The 22126-nt window shown below is 32.8% G+C and overlaps 1 protein-coding gene across 2 annotated transcripts in view; it reads right to left on the bottom strand.

Annotated features, from left to right (window-relative positions):
• Positions 1 to 22126, bottom strand: part of LOC140442012 (sodium channel protein 60E-like) — a 285972-nt gene that overhangs the window by 158445 nt on the left and 105401 nt on the right. For both annotated transcript variants that reach the window (XM_072533045.1, XM_072533046.1), the window contains exons 9-10: positions 21940 to 22109; positions 5056 to 5194 (exon numbers count right to left, since the gene is read on the bottom strand). In XM_072533045.1, the coding sequence (XP_072389146.1) occupies positions 5056 to 5194; positions 21940 to 22109 (309 nt within the window). The remainder of the gene's footprint in view (positions 1 to 5055; positions 5195 to 21939; positions 22110 to 22126) is intronic.

Raw genomic sequence — 22126 nt, 5'->3', positions numbered from 1 at the left:
ACGATGTGTAAAATGATATTTAAAGATGAAAATAAAGAAAAATTATTATCAAAAATTTATGTATTCATTTTTGCCTCGAGAATTATAGCCATTGGTACAGTAATAATAACATTAGATATATATTAAATACCTTCTTCTTCTTCCTTGTTGTATGTAGACTTTACTTTCTTCAATATTAGCCTTCTAAATTGTCTACTTCTTCGTCTATTTGGTGACTTATCTCATGCTATTCGTACTATCCTATCCTCTGCCATTCTACTAATGTGTTCGTTCCACTCCTGTTTCCGTTTTGTTACCCGTCCATAGGTCTAATTAATGCTTTATAAATTCTTGTTTTTGTGTCTTGTCTTAGGTGTTTGTTCTTCTAGATTGTGTTATTAAGAGATCGTGGCGCTTTACTTGCTTTTAAGCATACTTCTTTAACACCTCCGTAACCAGTTATATCTATTCCCAGATATCTAAATCTTGCTTCCTGCTTTATTATTTTCCCATCATATTAACTACCGAAAATAATAATTATATCATTTTAACTAATGTCTATTGGGTTAAATCTTTTGGTAAAGTTGTGCGGTTTTCAGAAACTGTGTAGTTTTTGTGATCTCTGTATGGTTGTTGAGAATTTCCTTAAGAGTAGGTTTAAAGGCCAATATTTTATACAGGTTGGTGAATTGTTTGGAATCAGCGAGGAAGTTTTGATGATCAGATAAATATTGGTATGGTGGTAAGTTGGACAAGTTACTGAGGACATCAAGAAATCATAAGTAAGTTTGGTGTGATAAATTCTGAGTTTTCTATTATATATTCTATTTTACCATAAGTTTTGCCAGGTATTCTCTACTTCTTCTTTTAATGGTGCCCTATCCAATTAGTGGATGTTGGCGACAATTCTGGCATACTCCTCTCGGTCTTGTGTGGCTCTAAAGAGTGCATGAGGATCGAGGTTTGTTCAATCCCTTATGTTTTTAAGACATGAGTATTTCTTCCTTCCGATGTCCCTTTTTCCTTCCATCTTCCCTTCCATAATAAGCTTTAAAAACTGGTACGTGGAATTTCGAAATATATGACCCAGACAAGCAGTTTTCTTCTTTTTATTATTGGCAGCAATTCTTGTCCTCTGCCCGTTCGATTTAATACTTCGATTTGTCGTGTGATCTGTCCAGGAAATTTTAAGTAGTCTAATACCCACATTTCATAGGCCTCCAATTGGTTCATCACATTGGCCTTTGTGGTCCAGGTTTCTACACCATATAGCAGTATGGAGTAAATGTAATATTTTACAAAGCGATATCGGAGCGGTAAATTAAGGCTGCTGTTGTTTAGCAAGGTTCTCATATTAGTAAATGCTGTTCTGGCTTTCTCAATCCTGCTACGTATCTCTAGGTCTGGATCTTGATCTTCAGTTATCCAACTACCGAGATATCTGAACTAGGGGACCTTTTGGATGTTCTTATTATTTACTCTTATATTTAATTGCATATTTTGTGTTTTGCTAACCACCATTACCTTTGTCTTGTCTATATTAATCTTCAAGCCCAGTCGTTCTTCTTCAGTGTTTATTCTATCTATTAGTCTTTGTAGCGCTTCTTGGCTATCAGCTGTTATGACTGTATCATCAGCATAGAGAAGATTACTAATAGTCTGTCCATTGATTTTGATTCCATCTTTAATGTCACTTAAAGCTCTATCGAAAATTGTTTCAGAGTAAAGATTATAAAGGAGGGGTGACAGAACACAACCCTGTCGTACACCTTTTTCGATTGAGAAATATGAGGTAGATTCCAGTCCTACTCTCACAGATGCCACTTAATTCATATAAAGGTTCTTTATGAATTTAAGGTCATTCTTATATATCGAACGTTCCTGGAGCAATCTTACTAATTTTGAATGATTAACGCAATCGAACGCTTTCTGGTAATCTATAAAGCATAGAAAGACTTTTTGCTGATCTCTACATTTCTGAAGTAGGACAGTTGAGCTATAAAGTGCTTCTCTTGGGCCAAATCCTTGTCTGAAACCGAGGCATTCTCTACTGAGTTTTTAAAAACTAATTTTTGGTATCATTAGCTAGTTGAACTATAGTTATTTCAGTACTTTGGTTGGTAGCTTCTTTGAGAAAATGATCTGCTGTTTCATTACCAGTACTTTCAGTATGAGTAGGCAGCTATATCACAAAGACAACATTTCTTTTATATCCCAGAATGGTATGGTATACATGATTTCAAGTACTTAAATTTTCTGTTTGAATTTAATATTTTGGAAATATTAAATATCTCAATTCTATAGATTGCTGTTTTTTGCTTTGCCACCCATGTTTTATTACTTGAAATAATTTCTCTTAAATAATCGTCACATTCAGGATCATAACACCCAAAAAAAGTCACGACCCCAATTTTTATGCGCCTTACTCAACATTTTTAGTACCTATCGCAAACATCATTTTCGATGGTTTAAGTGGTAAGTAGCAAGTTCGTAGATATTTTTTCTTAATGCTCGAGAAAACGCCTCTGATAGGAAATAAATTGTAAACAATACATTTTTTTGTCCACCTATAAAAATTGATGTTGCGCGCGTAAGTGACATTCAAAATCGCCCATCGCTTCAATCTTTGTTTCTGAGAGAACGGTTCTTTCTTTATACACAAAAAATGCTAATAAACGCTTTTGTTCAAAATTATCTTTGATACATTTTTATTTGAAACATTTTTTTCTATGGCGGACAGATTCTTGGTAAATCCTTCTCTACATGTACAGTTTTAGGGGAAAGCCCAGCGGTCAAAGAGGTAAACTTTGTTGCATCTTTTTTAGCGTCCTACAGTTGACATTTTCGGCACAATTCAGCTTGTTCGTATGATTTTTAGAAGTTCACTGGCATTTTCGTCTCGAGGACTGTAGTATATGTATATAGTGATCATACATGGGACAACCATGCAAAGCATCATCTATCTACCATTAACCAGTCGTGTTTGTTGTCTAGTTGTCTAGATCAATACACTAAGCGTACTCTAGTCTAAGTAGAATATATCTAGATTTTTAGCCTTACAGTTTTGTGGTCTGGATTTAAAAAATCGACTTACTAGATCATTCACAGTGAAGTAAATGCTAAGAATCTTTTTTACGGAAATTAAATGTGCGTTAGAGCTGGTTAAATATGGGCCGACTGCACTTTTAGAGTTAATAGTAGACCTTTTCAATAAATGTATGTGTGGAGACCAGGAAATTCCTAGAGATTAGAATAAATCTTATATAAGCTCCATATATAAGAGAGGGAATAAAAGAGACTGTTCCAATTATAGAGGTATTAGTGTGACGAGCTCTGTGGGCCGGTTTTACGGCAGAATATTAAAGAAGAGGGTTGAAAGACAGATACAAGATATTGAAGAACAAAGCGGCTTTCGTACCGGGAGATCCTGCCTTGATAATATATTTATCCTACGACAAATAATTGAAAAGCGTGTCGAAAGAAGTAGAGAGACCCATTTGGTATTTATAGACCTTGAGAAAGCATATGATAGTGTCCCGTTAAAGAAAATGTTTGAGGTCCTCAAAAGGTCCGGATTGGATTCGACGTATATCCGAGCGATATATAAATTGTACGAAAATGCAGTTAGTTGTGTAAAAATTGGAACCAGAACCTCAAATGAATTTAAAGTCACTAAAGGCCTAAAGCAAGGATGCTGTTTGTCACCGACACTCTTTAAAATATACGTCCAAGAAGCATTGAGGAATTGGAGAAATAAATGTAGATTTATGGGTATCGAAGTGGGACAAGAAACTCTGTATACATTGTTGTTTGCAGATGATCAGGTGGTGGTTGCAACCGATGAGGAAGATATAAATTATATGAATCGAAAATTATTTGAGGAATATGCCAAATGGGGGCTTACTGTAAATATAAGCAAAACAGAATATTTAAAAATTGGAGGAAATACCACAGATCTGAGGCTTGAAAACGCAGTCATAAAAGGCTGCAACCAGTATAAATATCTAGGAAGCATCATATCAGCAGATGGCAGAGTTAAGATAGATGTACAAAACCGAATAACCCAAGGGAAAAAATGCATCCGAATACTGAATTCATTACTGTGGTCTAATAAAATAAAGATGCATACCAAACTTCGCGTATACAGAGCAATTGTAGAACCAATTACGACATATGGTGCCGAATGTTGGACGATGACAAAGAATGAACGAGATAAAGTAGACGTTGTGGAAATGGATTATCTTAGAAGGTCATGTCGAGTATCGAGAATGGAAAGAATCATTAATGAGGAAATACGTACAGGAAGTAGAGATACTCTTTCAGATAGAATACAAGGAAGGCAATTACAATGGTATGGTCACGTGATGAGAATGGAGGAGGAGCGGTGGCCAAAGAAAGCCTTAATGTATGTTCCGCCAGAAAGAAGGAAAAGGGGAAGACCACTAAATTCCTGGAGAAGAGAAATTACAAAAACAATGCAATCTAGAGGCTTAGAAGAGGGAGATTGGAGAGATAGGAAAAGATGGAGGCTGAAATGCGGGAAGCGGCAATCGCCGTAGGACCCCCGTTATATGATGATGATGAAATGTGCGTTAATGGATTTGAACATTCTGGATATACAGATTCGAGCGTATTTCGATAGAGATACGTTTTAGATGTACCATTTAGTTCCATGAGGAGGATCCTTTATTTTCTAGGAATCCATCTGACTAACCATTAACCTTATTATGGTTTATTAAGAAGATATTGACTAAATAATTTTTACTGTTCTAAGGCGCTCTTACCTGGAATAATTAATTCCAAGGTTTTTTCTTACTTGTTTAATATAAGTTCTAATTTAAGATGATTAAAATTAAACGCATAATATTAGGATTATCCAAAAATATCTACTTTTGACTCTCCCTTAATAAAAAAACCACCCACTAAACATATCCAATATCTCGTTGTACCCAAACATTTTAAAATTGAATATATGTTATTATATGTCCTTAGAAAAAATAACTGCTCTTCAATAACCAAATTTTACAACTGCAGTAAACAGTAAAATAATAAATAATTGATAATCAATATACTTACTAATAACAACGATATGTGATAGATAATCAGGCTGTAGTGTATACATTTCTTTTTTCTTACAACTCCCAACCCCGTTGCATTTGATGACCTTTATTTCTTTGGGGCTTACAGCAACAGTAACAGGTGTCACCTCGATTCTCTGCAACAACAGTAAAACATACGTGATATAGGTGGCAGCACTATTTCCGTTTCAAGAGAACGAAAGATGGGTGTAAACATAAAACTTAGAAAGTAGCTAACTTTCAATGTCGAGATTGCAAAGCTTAAACATAAATTATTCTTTTACGAGTTCAGCCAATATTGGATCTTCATTCAACGTATACATATAAAATGAGTTACACTTACAAAGAATGTAGTAGGTATTTGCGTGACTAAAATTTTTTTGATCATTTTTTTATTGTTTCCTTTATCATCAATCAAATCTACCAAATTTTTTTATTTGTATGCTAGTACCCATGATATTATTTATACTTATATTACTAAGCTTTTCTATAATAAACTTTTGGGTCCATAATAAAATTTAAATGTTTTGTTTATAATAGATTTCTGGGAACATGTAACATATCGAGACTTGAGGCTTAACTATTGGGAAATTCCTAACCTTTTGTCCTTGTTTAATAAACAATTATCAGTTATACAGTCTGTATATATGTGTTTGGTTAATATATACTGTATCAGAGTTTAGTTCTGTTGCGTATGCCGAAAGGCATAGAACGCAATTTGGAAAAATTAAATTCCTTTAAGTTAGTCTAATTATCTCTGCGTGATAGTTAAGTAATTAAAAAAAGGATAAAGACAAATTTAAAGTAGATTTATGCCAGATGATGATTGCATCCAAAATTCTCTTGATAATTTGGTGACTGGAATTTTGAAAAAAAAATATCCTCCAGATTTTCATTTGTTATCGATGATCGAAGTCTGGTCTTTAATCATTTTAATTTCGAAAAACCTTGTTCACAACTTACTTGGAGCTGTTGCTGGAGCTCCAAGAGCAATTGAAAGATTTATTTCAAAAACAACCAATGTCAAAAAAAAATAAATTTTCAGAAATTAATAAAAAATTAATAAACTGGTAATATTGAAGCCAATGTTTTTTTCTAATTTTTATGAATTAGGATATATACAAACAAATATTATTTAATATAAATTCAAAAAAAATGCCAAGTTTTGCTGTAAATATTTTATTAACCAGAACATAGATGACGACATAGAATGTTTTTTAAAAAAAATGAGTTACCCGCATCCACTGCTAGTGTCATTTCTATCAACGTCAACTGTTGGTGCCGTTTCAGAGACTCGAAATTTTTGATAAAAGGGAACGCTTTTAGGGTTTTTTTTAAAAAAATGCGATATTGATACGATATTCTGAATTTTCACAGAACTAATAGCAATCGGAATAACTTATCTAAGTCTGTAGCATTGGCCAACGCTCTCTTATTTCGAACAGCACAGTGAGCCCATGGACAATGGCATTACGCGTTTTAAAATATGGAGAATCTATAGATATCTTGATAATACGTGCTTCTCTAGGACCCAAACTTGGTCTTGGGCTCTTTAGAAAGTATTGGGAATATGCTTTATTTATATCGAAAACATTCCTGAGGAGTCATATTGACCATCTTAAATGGAGATGGCTTTTTTCTTGAGTTTTTCTTAATAACGTATGAGTTCATCCTAATCTTATGGAATTTTTGGACTATATATTCTCTTTTTTTCTCAATCAGGGCACAGTGCTGGTCATTCGGTCATTCGGAAGAAAGGAATGGCCCCTCATGGGAAATATGTGGGTTATTTTTTTAATATTGTTCTGGTCAGAACAAATATCACTAAAGATAACTATTTATCATTAGATAGATCTTTATGATTAAGATATTGCAAAAGCATAGAAGTTACATCGGTCGACCCTTTCTTTGTAATATCTTCAGTATAGATGTACATTAAAGCTAAATCATTCGCCATGTCGTAAATGCCAAATACATAGTACCACAGTTGGCTTTTAAAAAATACGTCGCTAGTTCTTATGTCGTCGCTATATGCAGTAATGGTAGATTTTGTTCAAAGTCGAACCATATAGCCATACATCTACCTGCTCTTGCTTCCAAATTATAATGTCTTTTTAATTCCGTTAATTTAATGGCTCTGTTTAAGTGTAACTATTTTTCCAATTTTTAATAATCTTATCACTACTGGTTTCTATTTCTAAAATCAGTTGATCGCAACGTGAACAAGTCTTAAAATCGTTCGTAAAAGCATTATAATAAACATGATATAACACATTTGTATTTTCTGCAAAAACATTTTGTGCAGTTTTTTTACACTAAGATATATATATATATATATATATATATATATATATATATATATATATATATATATATATATATATATATATATATATATATATATTACAGGATCCAACTTGTAAATGCAATACTTTTGGAGACGGCTATCGCCGTATTCCCGTTCTCCTCCGCAATCCTCACCGTCCAAGATATGCTCCTCCTCCAAACCTCTCGATTCCATCGCTCTTCTAATTCCTTCATTCCATGAGCGTCGAGGTCTACCTCTTTTTCTTATTCCAGGTGGCTTCCATCTGTGAAGTTTTTGGGGTCAACGTTCGTCAGGCATTCTCAATAGGTGTCCAAACCATTTTAAACCTTTTCTTTCTATTCTGTCAATGTCCGTTTCTCTAGCATTGATGTTATTTTTTTATAGATTCGTTGGTCTTCATTTTCAGCCTTGATGTTCTAGCACTTCTTGTCAAATAATCCATTTCAATTACTAACAATCTTCTCCTCACGTCTGCATTAATTGTCCATGTTTCAGAGCCATAAGAAAGAATTAATTCAAGCATGGTTTTCCCGATTCTTTGTTTGTTCTTTTTGGAAATGTTGCGATCCCACCATAAGGAGTTCAGAAATCCTACAATTTTACGTCCCTGATTAATTCGGTTGATTAATAAACAAATACAACAGAGATATTTGCAGTATTTTGGACACATTGCTAGAAGAACAGGTACGATGGAAAAACTGATAGTCGAGGGTAGAGTTGAAGGAAAGAGACCTAGGGGAAGATCTCCAAGCCGTTAGGTAGATCAAACAAAAATATTGATTAACCAAGGATAACATGAAGCCGAACAACTAGCCCAGAACAGGGAAGGATGGAGGGAAATAGTGAAAAAATTGTAAAGGCCTGATGGTGTCACCATATCCCAAAAGGGATTAGGACAGAGGAGGAGGATTAACTCGGTGTTTAATTTCGGTTTCTCCCAAGCCATTCTAATCAATGAATGCACCTAAATATTAAAATTTTTCCACTTGTTTCATTTCCACGTCCTCGTCTATCAACACTTCAAACCTTGCATCTTAATTGGTAACTAAATATTCTGTTTTCTTCATGCTGACTTGTAACCCTCATTTTACATATTCTCTGTATAGACGCTTTATCATAAATTCTAGATCATAAAAATCTTGAGATAGGACGACTTGGTCATCCGTAAAGCTCAGGGAGAACAGTACGTCATTTCCTATGGGGATTCCCATTCCCTGACAGTGGTTTTTCCAATTTTGGAGGGCTGCCATACTTAGCTCCTTAGGTAAAAACACTTGGTCAGATTATCTCTCCTTGAGTAATGAGACTGCCTGGCCCTGAAATATTTAATTAGTTGGAATTTTAGAGGGCCTATTGTCATGCTTTCCACGTCCATCGGAATTTGGTATTCCAAAAGTTTTAATAGAATAGTGAATTCGCCTGAGTTGACTTTTGGCAATGCCATGGAAGCTCAAAAAATCAGTGTGACACAGCTCTTCTTTCTTAACTTGATTCCTAACTTTATAATAAAAGGCTACAAAATGATCAAAAGAAGGACCGTCGTCTTCATCTGCATTATGGTCACGTCGGGGTCTTCTTTGTTTTACGGTGTGAAATGAAATAAGACCAGAAAGGTAGCTATATTGCTCATTCTTTGAAGATAGGGAATTGAATTTGTCCATTATAAGTGTCCGTTGTTCAGGCCTAATTTTCTCGAAGCACTTATAACGTTTACATCTGAAACAAAGAAAGTATTCTTTAACTAAGTACGCAGTAAATAAGCTATCAAACATCTGTATAGTAAATAAGTAAATATATTATTAGACCGTTAAAATTCTTACCTGCAGTCTATTCCTGTAACTCTGGCAGGCATTTTAACGGCTTTATGGTTAACATAAGCTTCTTCCGATACCTTTTGATTTTTGCGTTTCTTTTACGTTTAACCAGCCACGCAACATTTGATTCGGGGTGTCTTAACACTCTTGATAATATAGCAATAATAATTCTGAGTTGTACACCAAACAATAATATAATATGATAAACAAAACTATAAATATGCACGTTATTAAGGTCCATTCGCTCAACTCGGGCATATTTTGACAGATTCAAAGCTGGAAACTTACAACACAAAAGTTCCTAGCTCACAGTATTAACAGCTTAAATAAACTTTATTACAGACTTCTTTCATTAAAAAAATAAGAAATAGTATAAATAGTGGAAGTGTATACTAAACCCATAAAATTTTGGGTAGTATATATTTAAAAAATATATTTTAGTTGTTATAATTTAACATAACTAACTATTTATTATATGGTGCAGATAAATAAATATTGATTGTCGGTAATTCGTAAAGTTCTATTTTATTTACTATTTAATTTGTTTACTATTAATATTAGCTATGAGTACGTGTGCTTGGTTGTATAATAATTTTCAGTCACTTTTAGTCTGTCAAAACATAACTAACTTCGCAAAAAAATAATTACTAAATTCACTAAACAGTTCGGATTGGGAATAGCAAACCGACTCTACCTCAGTAACGGAAGCTATACTAAAACAAACATAAACATTGCGAATTGAGAGCAAAAACTGCCGATGTCAAATGATATTGGTTGTTACTGACTAAATTTATACTGACATTTTTGTTGTTTATCCAAAAACAGCGTTTTTAGAACTCGTTATAATTTTAAGACTACGGCGGTTTTTGTCACGATACGTTTCTGGCAAGTGTAAATCATGGTACAATGAATACACAAGGTATGATATTGCGCATGACATTTGACAGCTGGCCCAGGATTGTGACGTAGTTAAGATCGCCTGAACCACCTCGAACCCATTATTACAGATTAACTTACACATTAATTTTAAAATTATGGTTAAAAAGTGATCTACTTTTTTTTTAAATGTTTTGTTTTGGTTATAATTGAATAAAAAATATATTTTCAGTAGCGTAAAACTTTTACTTCTCCTGGAGATTCAGGCGAAATATTTATTTTTGTTTTCATACATATACTAATAATATAAGTACTCTTTTTGTATGCAAATCCCTTGAAATTTAAAAATTTTCTGCAGAGGAAATACTGTGAATAGGTAAATAGTAGTAGATTTGCTTATTCTGATTCACTGTCACTCACTTCCAAGCAGTTTTACTGAAATAAAAACAAAATAGAGTACAATAGAGAAAAATCTGTTTTACAATTCAATATGGTATTTTAGATGAGTTATAATGAAATTTAGTAAAATAAAAAATATACACATTACTATAACCTACCGATTATTATATGCAAAATTTACTTATCAAACAATATAATAATATGAAAATAAGACACAAATTAGTTCAAAAGCAAAACACAATAAATATCGACTTTAGACGACTTTACACCGGCAAGACAGAAAGCTTGTATACAAACAAAAGTTCAACAATTATATCGGTTATCAATGGTGACTATTGCAAATTGCAAGTTATGAGATAATAAATATATTTTAAAGTATCTCAATACTGACGAAGTCATCTATTTTATAATAGAAAAATAATTTAGATATATGCTTATATATGTGTCTTTATACAAATGGTGTTTAGTTACTATTTATTTATACTGTATAGTATTTTTTTGTAAAACTGAAAGTTTTTATTTGCCATTGTATATCTGGTTTTGTACCTTTTTCAAAGTACGCTGTGCAATTGCTTGTTGCAATAGTGACAATGAAGATAAAATCTTTAGGTTTCATACATTTCCTAAAGATAGTGTGACCAGAAAACTGTGGATTATATCTTGTTGTAGATAGGATAATTTTAATTATAATACTGCAAGAATTTGTTATACACATTTTAAAACTGAAGATTGCCAAAGAAATCTACAACAGGAACTTTTAAATTACGTTTCTAAAAAGGGGCTAAAACTCAAACCTGAGGCAGTACCTAGTCTTTATTTGCCTAAATCAACATCGGCTACCCTTTTAACCAACCAAAAGAATCGCGTACAAAGAGGCGAACACAGAGAGTCCAAAACGTATGTTGAGCAGCTTCTTACTACTTCTAGGTCAACGACGTAAGTCTAAATCTTTATTTTTATTAATTATTAGTCATGAAACCTTAAATGGTTTTTTTATATCGATTTGATAAGTAAGAAACTAGCCTCAGCCTGCTATGCAATTTGCAATAAGAACTGTTTCGGAGGAAATCAATTTAGCATCTTCCAAAATAACGTATTTTTCTTTGTTAAATCATGTTATCATTATTAAAATATACAATGTTATCATTATTATAAACAATACCAAGATAATTTTATGTGTGAATATTACAAAAATTTTAAATGTCATTTTAAATGTTGTGCAATATTGTGTGACCTCACTACACTCATATTCGATGGCCAGCTAGCTCATTCGATATAAATAAAGTTGACTTTGTCATTATTTATTTTGATTTTGTGTTTAGTTCAGTAGGTATATATACGTACAAATTTTGTGTACCTCCATTACCACTTTTCTGTATCTTTTTAAACATCTGAAATATCGAACTCTGGAGTATAAGTTAATTAACCTGTACCTACGTGTAATAAAAGATAATTAAAACTTGTCTTATAAAGGATATCTATGTTTTATAAAGGATAAATATTATAATACCATAATTTTATCATCTCTTTATAATTACTATAATTAAATTAGCCAAATTATATAAAAAAACTTAAAATTAAAAGTCTTCCCTATACAACTGCATTCAAATGTTGCGGGAATAAGCGTTCTTGACTACGTCATGCGCGAAAGCGAACCGATTTTGGAACATTATGTATCATACCTTGTGTATTCATTGTATCATAAATGTAAATGATAACTTGCTATCAGATAGTGCCAACATTTAAAAATCCAACCAACATTGGTTGTTTTTGAAATAAACCCTTCAATTGCTAACAAGAATTTATTTTTTGACGAAAGGATGTGAAAACTTACCTTTTATGCTCTATACATATTTATATTTATTTTTTTTATTTAAAATATGTATTTTTGCTCTTATTTTGATTTAATATAAAAAAAGGGCCCTAATTTTCAATCAAAAATTCTTACGTCAAAATATGTGCTCTTTAAAAAAGGTCGATACGCTTTTTGTTCGTTAAAATCTATACTTTCTGATGGTGTAAAAAATAAACATTAATTTGGTGAATTTTCTTAGAAAATACAAAAAAAACGAACACGCTCGAATTCTTAAAATTTTTATTAATTATAATTTTTCAGGGAGCCAGATAATATAATTTTATTATACGTTCTTTATAGATACGCTCGCTGGATGTCATTATTTTTTACGTTTACATTATACATTTTTTGTTTTGGCCTGTTTCGATTTCTGATCTGGAAATCAGTTTAAAAAAATTGAAAATTAGGAAATTATTAGATTTAACCTGGAGATATTTAGTTTTAATAATTACTACTTTGGTATTTAAATTGATCTTAAAATATTTTTTATATTATATAATATATATTTTAAAAATAATAAATTAAAAAAAAAGCAACAGCAATTCTTTTTTATTTCTCAGATAACTTCCCTTTACTGTATTTAACAAATACGAGCAGATTTTATCTCGTAGTACAAATCCAACTTTAAACAGGCAGTCATTCTCAGTTTAAACACCTGCACATTTATTTACATTGCAGATATAATATTCTTATCAGAATTCAGCAGAAGTATTTCCAGCCTCTCTCTTATTTTTGCAGGCAAACGCCAGGAAGTAACTCTGGCGGTTAATCCTGACATGTCTGCACCAGAACTATAAATATTCCCTGTTGAATCTGATATTCCAAGCAGGAAGCTGATGTTTTGTTTATTTGAAAAATTTTCTGTACAAATATTCTGCGTCAACATGCCAGTGGTTTTATCATTTTAAGTAATGATCACTATATTTTGCAGGTATCTGCGCACCTTTTATATATATAATAGGGAGCTCTCAATGGTGTAGGAATAAAAACATAAAAGTTTAGAACATTTGAGCACCGTCTATATTTTAATAACTGTCTTAGAAAAACAATATGAGATAAAGACAATTTGCAAATTTAACCCTTATCCGGGCAACACATTTTACTTACGTAACCGGGTAACTCGGGTCCGTTAGGACCACCACTGTTCTTGAATATACTATTCATACTTACCCATATATTTCTAATATTATTGATTTTTTATTAAAGTTTAATTTAAATTCTAGTCTAGATTAAAAAAAAGGTGCTAAAATAGTATGCGGTCTACCTCGAGAGTGCGATCTACCTGAAGAATTTGCACAAAATAATGAAATGCATGGCAACTTTTGTAGAAAAAAATATTTAGTCACAAGTAATAAACACTTGGAGCTAAATAAAGACTTAATTAATAAATAAATAAAGACTTAATAATAAATAAATAACTTTTGTAAATCCACCAGACTATTTTATTTGAAAAGAGAGATTGCTGTTTACGCATACCCTGGAAAAAGATTACGGTATTGTTGCCTTTCATTATTGTGTGAAAACCCTTCTGAGAAAAGATTATGGTAATTAGCAGCTTATGTATCTTCTTCTCCATCAGTGGAGGTTAGCGGTTATGGTGGCAAACGTTTGTCTATCTTCAGCTGTTCTTAAGAGTTCCTCAAATCCAAGTCCTGTCCAGTTTCTGATATTACGTAACCAGGACAATTTTTTTCTTCCAATTCCTTGCTTTCCTTCTATTTTGCCTTTTATTATCAACTGAGGGATGTAGTATTTCTCGTTGCGCAACAAATGCCCTAAATAACTGGTTTTTCTTCTTTTGACTGTTCTCAATAGTTCTTTTTCTAAATTGAGTCTCGCTAGTACTTCTTCATTTGTTTTTCGTGCTGTCCAAGGAATTTTTAAAATTCTACGGTACACCCACATTTCAAATGCCTCGATTCTATTCAGGCTCTTTATTTTTAAAGTCCATGTTTCGACTCCGTAGAGAAGAACAGACCAGATAAAACATTTTACAAGTTTTAATCTCAATTTAATATTTATATGTGTATCGCAGAATAGAACGCGCATCTTAAAGAAACTATCCCTAGCTTGAGCAATTCTCGCTTTAATTTCTTGTTCTGGGTCCAGCTTGCAATTAATCCAACAGCCAAGGTATTTGTATTGGTTTACCTGTTCTAAAATATTCCCATTTATTTTTATAGGTAAGGGGATATTCTGTTTTCTTTGGATCACCATTACTTTTGTTTTTTTTTTTCGTTGATCTTCATTCCAAACTCTCGACAAGCATCCTTAAGGTGGTCTATAACCCTCTGTAAGTTTGTGTCTGTATCAGCCAGTAGGACAGTGTCATCTGCATATCTTATGCTAGATATTGGTTCTCCATTAATTTTTATTCCTGTGGAAAGGTTTTCCAAGGCTTGCTTGAATAGTAGTTCCGAGTAAAGATTGAACAGCATAGGGGATAGTATGCATCCTTGCCTTACTCCTTTATTTATACTAATATTTCTAGATGTATGATCGTCGATCCTAATCTTGGCACTCTGCCTCCAATATAAGTTCTTAATTAATCGGAGATCTTTGCTATCCAAGTTGATGCTCTGCAAGGAATTTAACATTTTATTATGGTTTACGCGATCAAATGCCTTTTCAAAGTCTACAAAACATAGAAAGACATCCTTTTGTTGGTCGTAACACTTCTGCAGCAGTACTTGTAATGAAAACAAGGCCTCTCTGGTCCCCATTCCGGCTCTGAATCCAAATTGATCGTATCCAACTTCTTTTTCACACCTTTTGTATACCCTATTGTGAAGTATTTTTAATAGAATTTTAAGCATTTGGCTCATAAGACTTATTAATCTAAAATCTGCGCATCGCCTGGAGTTAGCTTGTTTTGGAATGGGAATAAAAATAGATTCTAACCATTCCTCTGGTATTTCCCCAGTATCGTAGATTGTATTAAACAAAATTACTAACAAATCAATGTTATTACTTTCGATCAATTTAAGTATTTCAGGATAAACTTCATCAGGTCCAGGGCTTTTATTGGTCTTTAATTGTTTAATGGCATATTCCACTTCGACTTTTAGAATTGGTGGGCTTTCAGTGACAATATTTATTGTAATGTCTATTCTTTCATCTCGGAACAGCTGTTGTATAAATTTTTCCCATTCTTCTATTTTATCTTTGGTGTTATGAATTAACTCTCCGTTGTTATTTACCAGTGGGCAATGTTGTTTTTTGTGGATGAATGAAAATTCTTTCACCTTCTTGTACATATTAAAGTAATCATGTCTGTGTTCTAATTCTTCTATTTCTTTACATTTTTCTTCGAGCCATTTCTCTTTTGATTCTTTTATTTTCCTTCTTATTTCTGTATTTAATCGTTTGTAATCGCTTGTGTTCTTATTTTTGTATTTCCTCCTTTCGTCTATCATCTTTAGAATAGCTGGTGTCATCCAGTCTTTTTTTGCCATTAATCGTGTATTTGGAATTTCTTCCCTTGCAGAATTGACGAGGATGGATTTTATTTGTTGCCAAGTTGTATTTATATTTTGGATATTTATTTGGGTTCGGTCTATTTCTGAGAGTTTTTCATTTAGTTTTACAGTGGTTTTATCTTTAATCTGTACATCTTTTAGTAGTTCCATATTAGGTTTGTTCTTCGGCTTTGCATTTTTTATTACTTTAATTCTTGTGCGAATATTTGCTACTACAGGGTTGTGGTCGAAATTTGCATCAGCACTAGGATATGTTTTTGTACTTGTAATGGAGTTACGAAATCGTTGGTTGATTAAAACATAATCTATTTGATTTCTTATTATTCTTTCTTTTGTGTGTAGCGGGGAAGTCCAGGTGTATAACCTGCGTTGAGGTAACTTAAACCAAGTGTTTGTTGCTATCATATTGTGTTGCTGGCAAAACTCTAATAGTCTCTCTCCTCTTTCATTTCGTTCTCCTAGTCCGTATTCTCCTACGATATTTTGGAATTTCCCCTTTTCCTATTTTAGCATTAAAATCTCCTAGGACGATGTTATGTATAAGGTACCGAAAAAAACAATCTTTACAAAATAAATAAAACGCATAACTCAGAAGAATATTATTATTTTACTTTTACAAGTTAATACACAAGATTAGCTTATTCTTAACTGGAATAGCAAATTGATATGACAAATTAAATTATTATTAAGTATTAGGTTAAAAAAAACCAATAAAAATAAAAACAACCTAGATTAGTCATTTATGTTTCTTTATTGCAACACTTACAAACTTTTTTAAGTATACAGTGATCGTTACACACATTTCTACTGCATATTTCAAAAATTTGTTTTTGTTTCCTGTCCTTTTTTGTTGGGAACATGTGACACCTTTTCCTTGTTAAAACTGGAGATTTTTCTAGTTTTTGCTTTTTATTGTGTGGTTCAACTTCCTGTAAGCATTTTTCAGTACAGTGTTTTGTTTCCCAATGTAGTCTCCTTGGTTTTCTTCTCAAACTTTGAGGCAACACTAGTTGTTCTGCTGTCGTTGTAAGAAACAATCTTTGCTTTTCATTTTTGTTTTCGTTTCATTTTGGATGTAAATTTGTTTAAGTAATAAATGAGTCTACCCCAGCCACGTCAAAACATTCATAAAAAATGCAAAAGACCAACGGTTAGTTCGTCTTTTGCACATATATTTATCAACCATTTGGTCTAGCGTATCGACACCACATTTTGTACTATTATAATAGAGTATAATATTTTGTTTTTTTCACAAGGAAACTAAGTTCCTGTATTTGGCTGTATACCATATATTAAAAAATTTTTGAATAAAATCCTTTATAAAAAGGTATATAAAAAAACCCAGTTGGGCTATATTAAATTGACAAAACGTTTTCGGAATAAGTATTCCATCATCAGTGTCCTAAAAAGTATTTAACCACTTAATTAAAAAGAACATGAAATAATTTAAGTTTTGACTAAGTTTAATGTAAAATGTGGTTAATACTTACAAGTTAATACATGGATGTAGCCACTAAATATGGGGGTAAAAACCCTTTAAAAATTACTAAATGAAATTTAGTTTACATTATGTCTAATTTAAAATTAAGATGGTAAAGTTACCGTTGGATTCGTAACATGGCGACATATGACTCTACATTAAGTTGCAAGTCCTGAGACGGTATGACTACGAGGACTTTATTAAAGCAACTGATTGAAATGACAATCTTGGCAGGTTATGACGGAAGTTGTGACAGAGCAGTCAGTGTAACTGTATATGTCTATTTAAGACAGAAGCCAACGTTGTTTAAAAAAATTGTGAAAGTTGAAATAAAATAAAATTATAACAGTATCAACCATCAATGTTATTGTTATAAATTGTGTATATGAAATGAAATTGTGGTGAGAAAATTATGTGATTATAGTTGGGCAACCAACTATACAGTGTCAAGTGGTGTAATGAAAAGATTCTAATATAAGGCCCTTTATGTTTTAATAACATTTGGTACCTGGAAAATGGAAACTAGACACAGGTGGAAAGTTGGGTTCTTGAAAAAGTATAGAAATTAATATATTTAATATGTGAGAATGTTATTCAATGAATGAAATAAAACTATTGTAATATAAAGTTCATGTAAAAATTGACTTATAACTCAATTATATTAGGCCCTGTATGTCAAAAAACAACATTTGGTACCTGGAAAATGTAAAACTTCTTGAGTTGCAAGTTCATGAATATAAATATCTGATTGGGTGTTAACAAACTGAGTGATGTAGTTATATTTTGTGTGTTGACAAGTATATGAAATGGACAAAATTTGATGGTTGGAAGTGGTTTTGTAATATATTGATCGTAAAGTACTCAACTTATAACTTGAGAAAAGGCCCTATCTGTTATAAAGCAACACTAGGTACATAGGGAAAATAAAAGATTAAGTTATAAGTTGGTAAGTTGAATGAACTATTGGTCTATATTGACTATAATAGTAAAATGAAATTGTTGTAGGTGGCTCTGTTAAATTTGAGTAAAGAGAATGAAAATTAAGGTGTTTTTGAGAAAATTGTGATAAACGGATAGACTACGGAAGGCTGAGGTCTCCAGAGAACCGAAGCCAAACCCTGAGGAAGTTGTGTAGAGAAGTAAAATAAGAATTTAATAATCTGGAAGGGGTGGGGGATGACGGATGATCTGATCTGAATTTGGAAGTGTCGAAATAGAAGCATGGAAAGTATTGGTTATAGTGGTTAAGACATGAAGTTTGGGTTGAAAAGAAAAGAGTGGGATAGATGGAGAGTAAGATGTATTGGAAGAAAGGTTTTTAGAGTGAACTAAGGAAGATGAGTATTAGGTGAACTAATAATGAATATAGATTTTAATTGTAGAAGTAAATTGGGAATGTGGGTTAGGAGAATAGTTGGCGATGGAAAGGGAGAAAATCTCGATTGAATGACATTACGATTAACGCAATTTGGGCTTTTTTGTTTTTCTTTAAGAATTTCAAGATCTTCGTATAAATCTAATTTGAGGAAATTTTTTTGGGAGATATTGTGGATAAGTGAAACGTCTTCTGGGATATTGAGGGTGTGGTTGTGCTCTTTGAGATGTTGAGAGAAAGTGGAAGTATTTTCTCTTTTTATGTGCTCTAGAGAGCGCGAAGAAAGAGATCTGCATGTTCTACCTATGTAGGTGGCATTGCAATCTGAACATTTAAGTCTATATACTCCACTTCGGTTCATATAGTTGATAGGATCTTTGGAATTAGAGATGTGTTGTCCCAAGTTGTTGGGTACTTTGAAAGAAACATGGGTGTTTTCAACCGAACGTTGGATTAGATTTCGAATATCTCCAGAAAGACTTTCATGGTAGAAAGGGAGTGAAACATAGTTGGGTTTGGTGGTAAGGTCTCTGGGGAACGCAGTCTCCCGCAGGGTCTTAAGGCGTTTTTTGTGGATGAGTTTGTTGATGATGTTGTGATCATATCCGTTGTTGACTGCTTTGTCTGAGTATATTTAGTTCTTTTTTGTAGTTTGAATCTGACAGTGGAATGCTTTCTAGACGATGGATGTAACTATATTTTGTTATTAAAAAATCGGTTGCCTGTAAAGTCGGTTTTACGGGCGAAGATTTTACGTGACAACGTCTTTTTCTCGGTAGAATATTTATTGATATGAATATTATTAAATTGCACAATAGGAACAAGGAATTGAATGAAAATAAGAATTGCACAAATTTTAACTATAGAAATATATTTTGTTTACTAAAACATTGTACATGTAAACCTAAACTTAACTAATTTCTATTTGAGTGATGCGCGCGCAGCGGACCGGTCATGTTTGAGTGGGAGAGAGATGCAAGGCATTCGCCGGTCCGGCGGGCCTCTCTCTCGTTCGGTGACTCATCGTAACAGACGTGAGCGGGCGTTACACTTTTTCATGAGTGACTCCGAGCCACAACCTAATTTAAGACGTTGTCACGTCAAAAGCGACTTTATTTTTGGTTGAAATTTTTCTATTTTAATTTCTACCTTGTTTTATAAACTTAAACTGTTTTATAAATTAGACATTAATGATTGGTTCTACTTGGAGTTTTTAAAGCTCACCATTTGAAATAAATACAAGCACATTATTTGTATTCCTTAAATTCGATTTGTACTTTACCTGTCGTAATCTGTGATTTTGACAAAAATAAAAATAAAAATCTAAAGCTTTCTCCGTTCGATGTACTTCCTGAACATTTTAAAAAATCTAGACACGACATTTTCACTCGGAAATGATGTATGAAATTTTAACGCACTATCTATAGAAAAACGGTTGCTTCGAAGAAAATTCAAGTCTCGAAACACCCTTCATGGAATTTAAATAACTGCCTACATCGTGAAAAGCTTCGTGAGCAAAATAGTGTAGGAAATATCCAGGAAAGTTCATCAAATAAAACCTGAAATATGTGAGGTATTTATAAAGCCCGATGTTAAGATCAGAAAGGCATCATAATCTATGTTTAATATTAAAGGAATGTTCTGAATTTTCGTAAAATGTTTAAAATAGCTATAAATATACAGAGTAGACTAAAGTAATATAGAGATTGCAGACTTTAAATAAGTAAGGTAAAATTTGAATAGTTTATTATTACATGTTAAATAATGAATATATCAAGTAACAGAGTTTTTAAGTTATATATATATATATATATATATATATATATATATATATATTCATTACCTATACAATAACTATATTGATGACACATCTTTACCTTGTGTAACGATGTTTACAATACATTCGTCATTTGTGCCCATGGCAGGAATGCTTTTCAAACCCATCTGAATGGTATACATCCTAGTAACCAGTTCATGATGGAGGTAGAAATAGATTTATCCCTACCGTTTCACGACTTTACCATAAAGAAAAATCAATCCCAAGATTTTATATCACTCTGTTTATCGAAAATCCACTCATACCAATCGTTACTTGTATACCAACTCTCATCATCCATCTTCACAAATTATTTCAGTCATTAAACCCTTGTTTCCATATTAATACGCCTTTGCGATGATGCAAGTAGACCTGCTGAGTTCTCTAGTTTAAAACAAGCACATTCAAAACGGTTATCGCGAAAATCACATTAATAGGAACATCCACAGACATCAATCTCCCACTCAATTTCAACCCAAAGACTCAAACCCTTATCATACGAAAGCTTTTCTGCCATCCATTAAGGTACCACTGACAAAATCGACAAAATTCTTAAATCAAGATAAATAAAGACAATATTTACAACCCAAACAAAAACTTTCATCTCTTGCCCGATCAATCAAAGACAACATTCCAAATGAACACGGAGTTTATGAAATTCCTTGTGCCGACTGCCCCCGATCTTATATAGGCCAAACAAATAGTGGAAACGAAAATAGGATTGATAAACATTACTGTTCGCAATTCCTATTCAATTTCAGCTCTAGCTCAACACCATCTTTAAACAGGTCACAAAATTGATTGTAAAAACTTCGGAACCATCCGCTTCTATAAACCAGAAAGGGCAAATTGTCTCATTAAAAGAGATAAAGACATACGGTTACCTTCCACATGAAGACTTCTTATAAAGAAAATATCGTCTGCTCCACGCGCCAATCAAAATTTTACTGTCAGAAACGTTTGCGCCAATGCACACGTAGATCCCTTCGCCAAATCCCACGCTAATCTCTGCGATAACCCCCACGCCAACCTCCATTCAAACCACGTTACCATTGACGGTATAAATGAACCGTCCTTTGTTCCCAGTAGCAGTAATGCATTGGTTAGTGATCAGTGTAGTGGTGTCTGGAGGCAAGGAAGACTGAGACCTTACAAGCTATGAAGAAGACATTAAAGAGGATGTCGAAAGCTTGGCGCAATGATAATCGACGCGATTCAACCCGGAAGACTGTTGAGTTGACTGGAAATCTTTTGATCCCCGATTTGCTTAATGAGCTTAGACTCACAACAAACTAAATTGGTACCGTAGATTTTTTTTGCACAAAATTCGTGCTGAGACTCTGAGATAAGTCCACTGCACGACCAAAATAGCTGTTCAACTATCGAATAATTTATATTTAAATTATTTGAAATACTTTAAATCTATAAAATAATATGTTACTAGTATTAAGAGACTTACCCTACTACTAGGCGTTAAATGGGAAGTTACCTCCTCCGATGTGGCATCACCCTCAGGCTCATGGTCATCGACGACTCCAGAATCGTCTAATGAAGATTCTCTATTATTACCTTCTCCGCTATTACTACTGGCCTGCCTACTTTGTAGACCTAATCTGTTAGGATTTGGACCTGCAATAAAGGCACGT

This window comes from Diabrotica undecimpunctata, chromosome 5, assembly GCF_040954645.1.
Source record: "Diabrotica undecimpunctata isolate CICGRU chromosome 5, icDiaUnde3, whole genome shotgun sequence".
In the NCBI taxonomy this organism is placed as follows: domain Eukaryota; kingdom Metazoa; phylum Arthropoda; class Insecta; order Coleoptera; family Chrysomelidae; genus Diabrotica; species Diabrotica undecimpunctata.
This window is presented reverse-complemented; position numbering and strand designations above follow the sequence as displayed.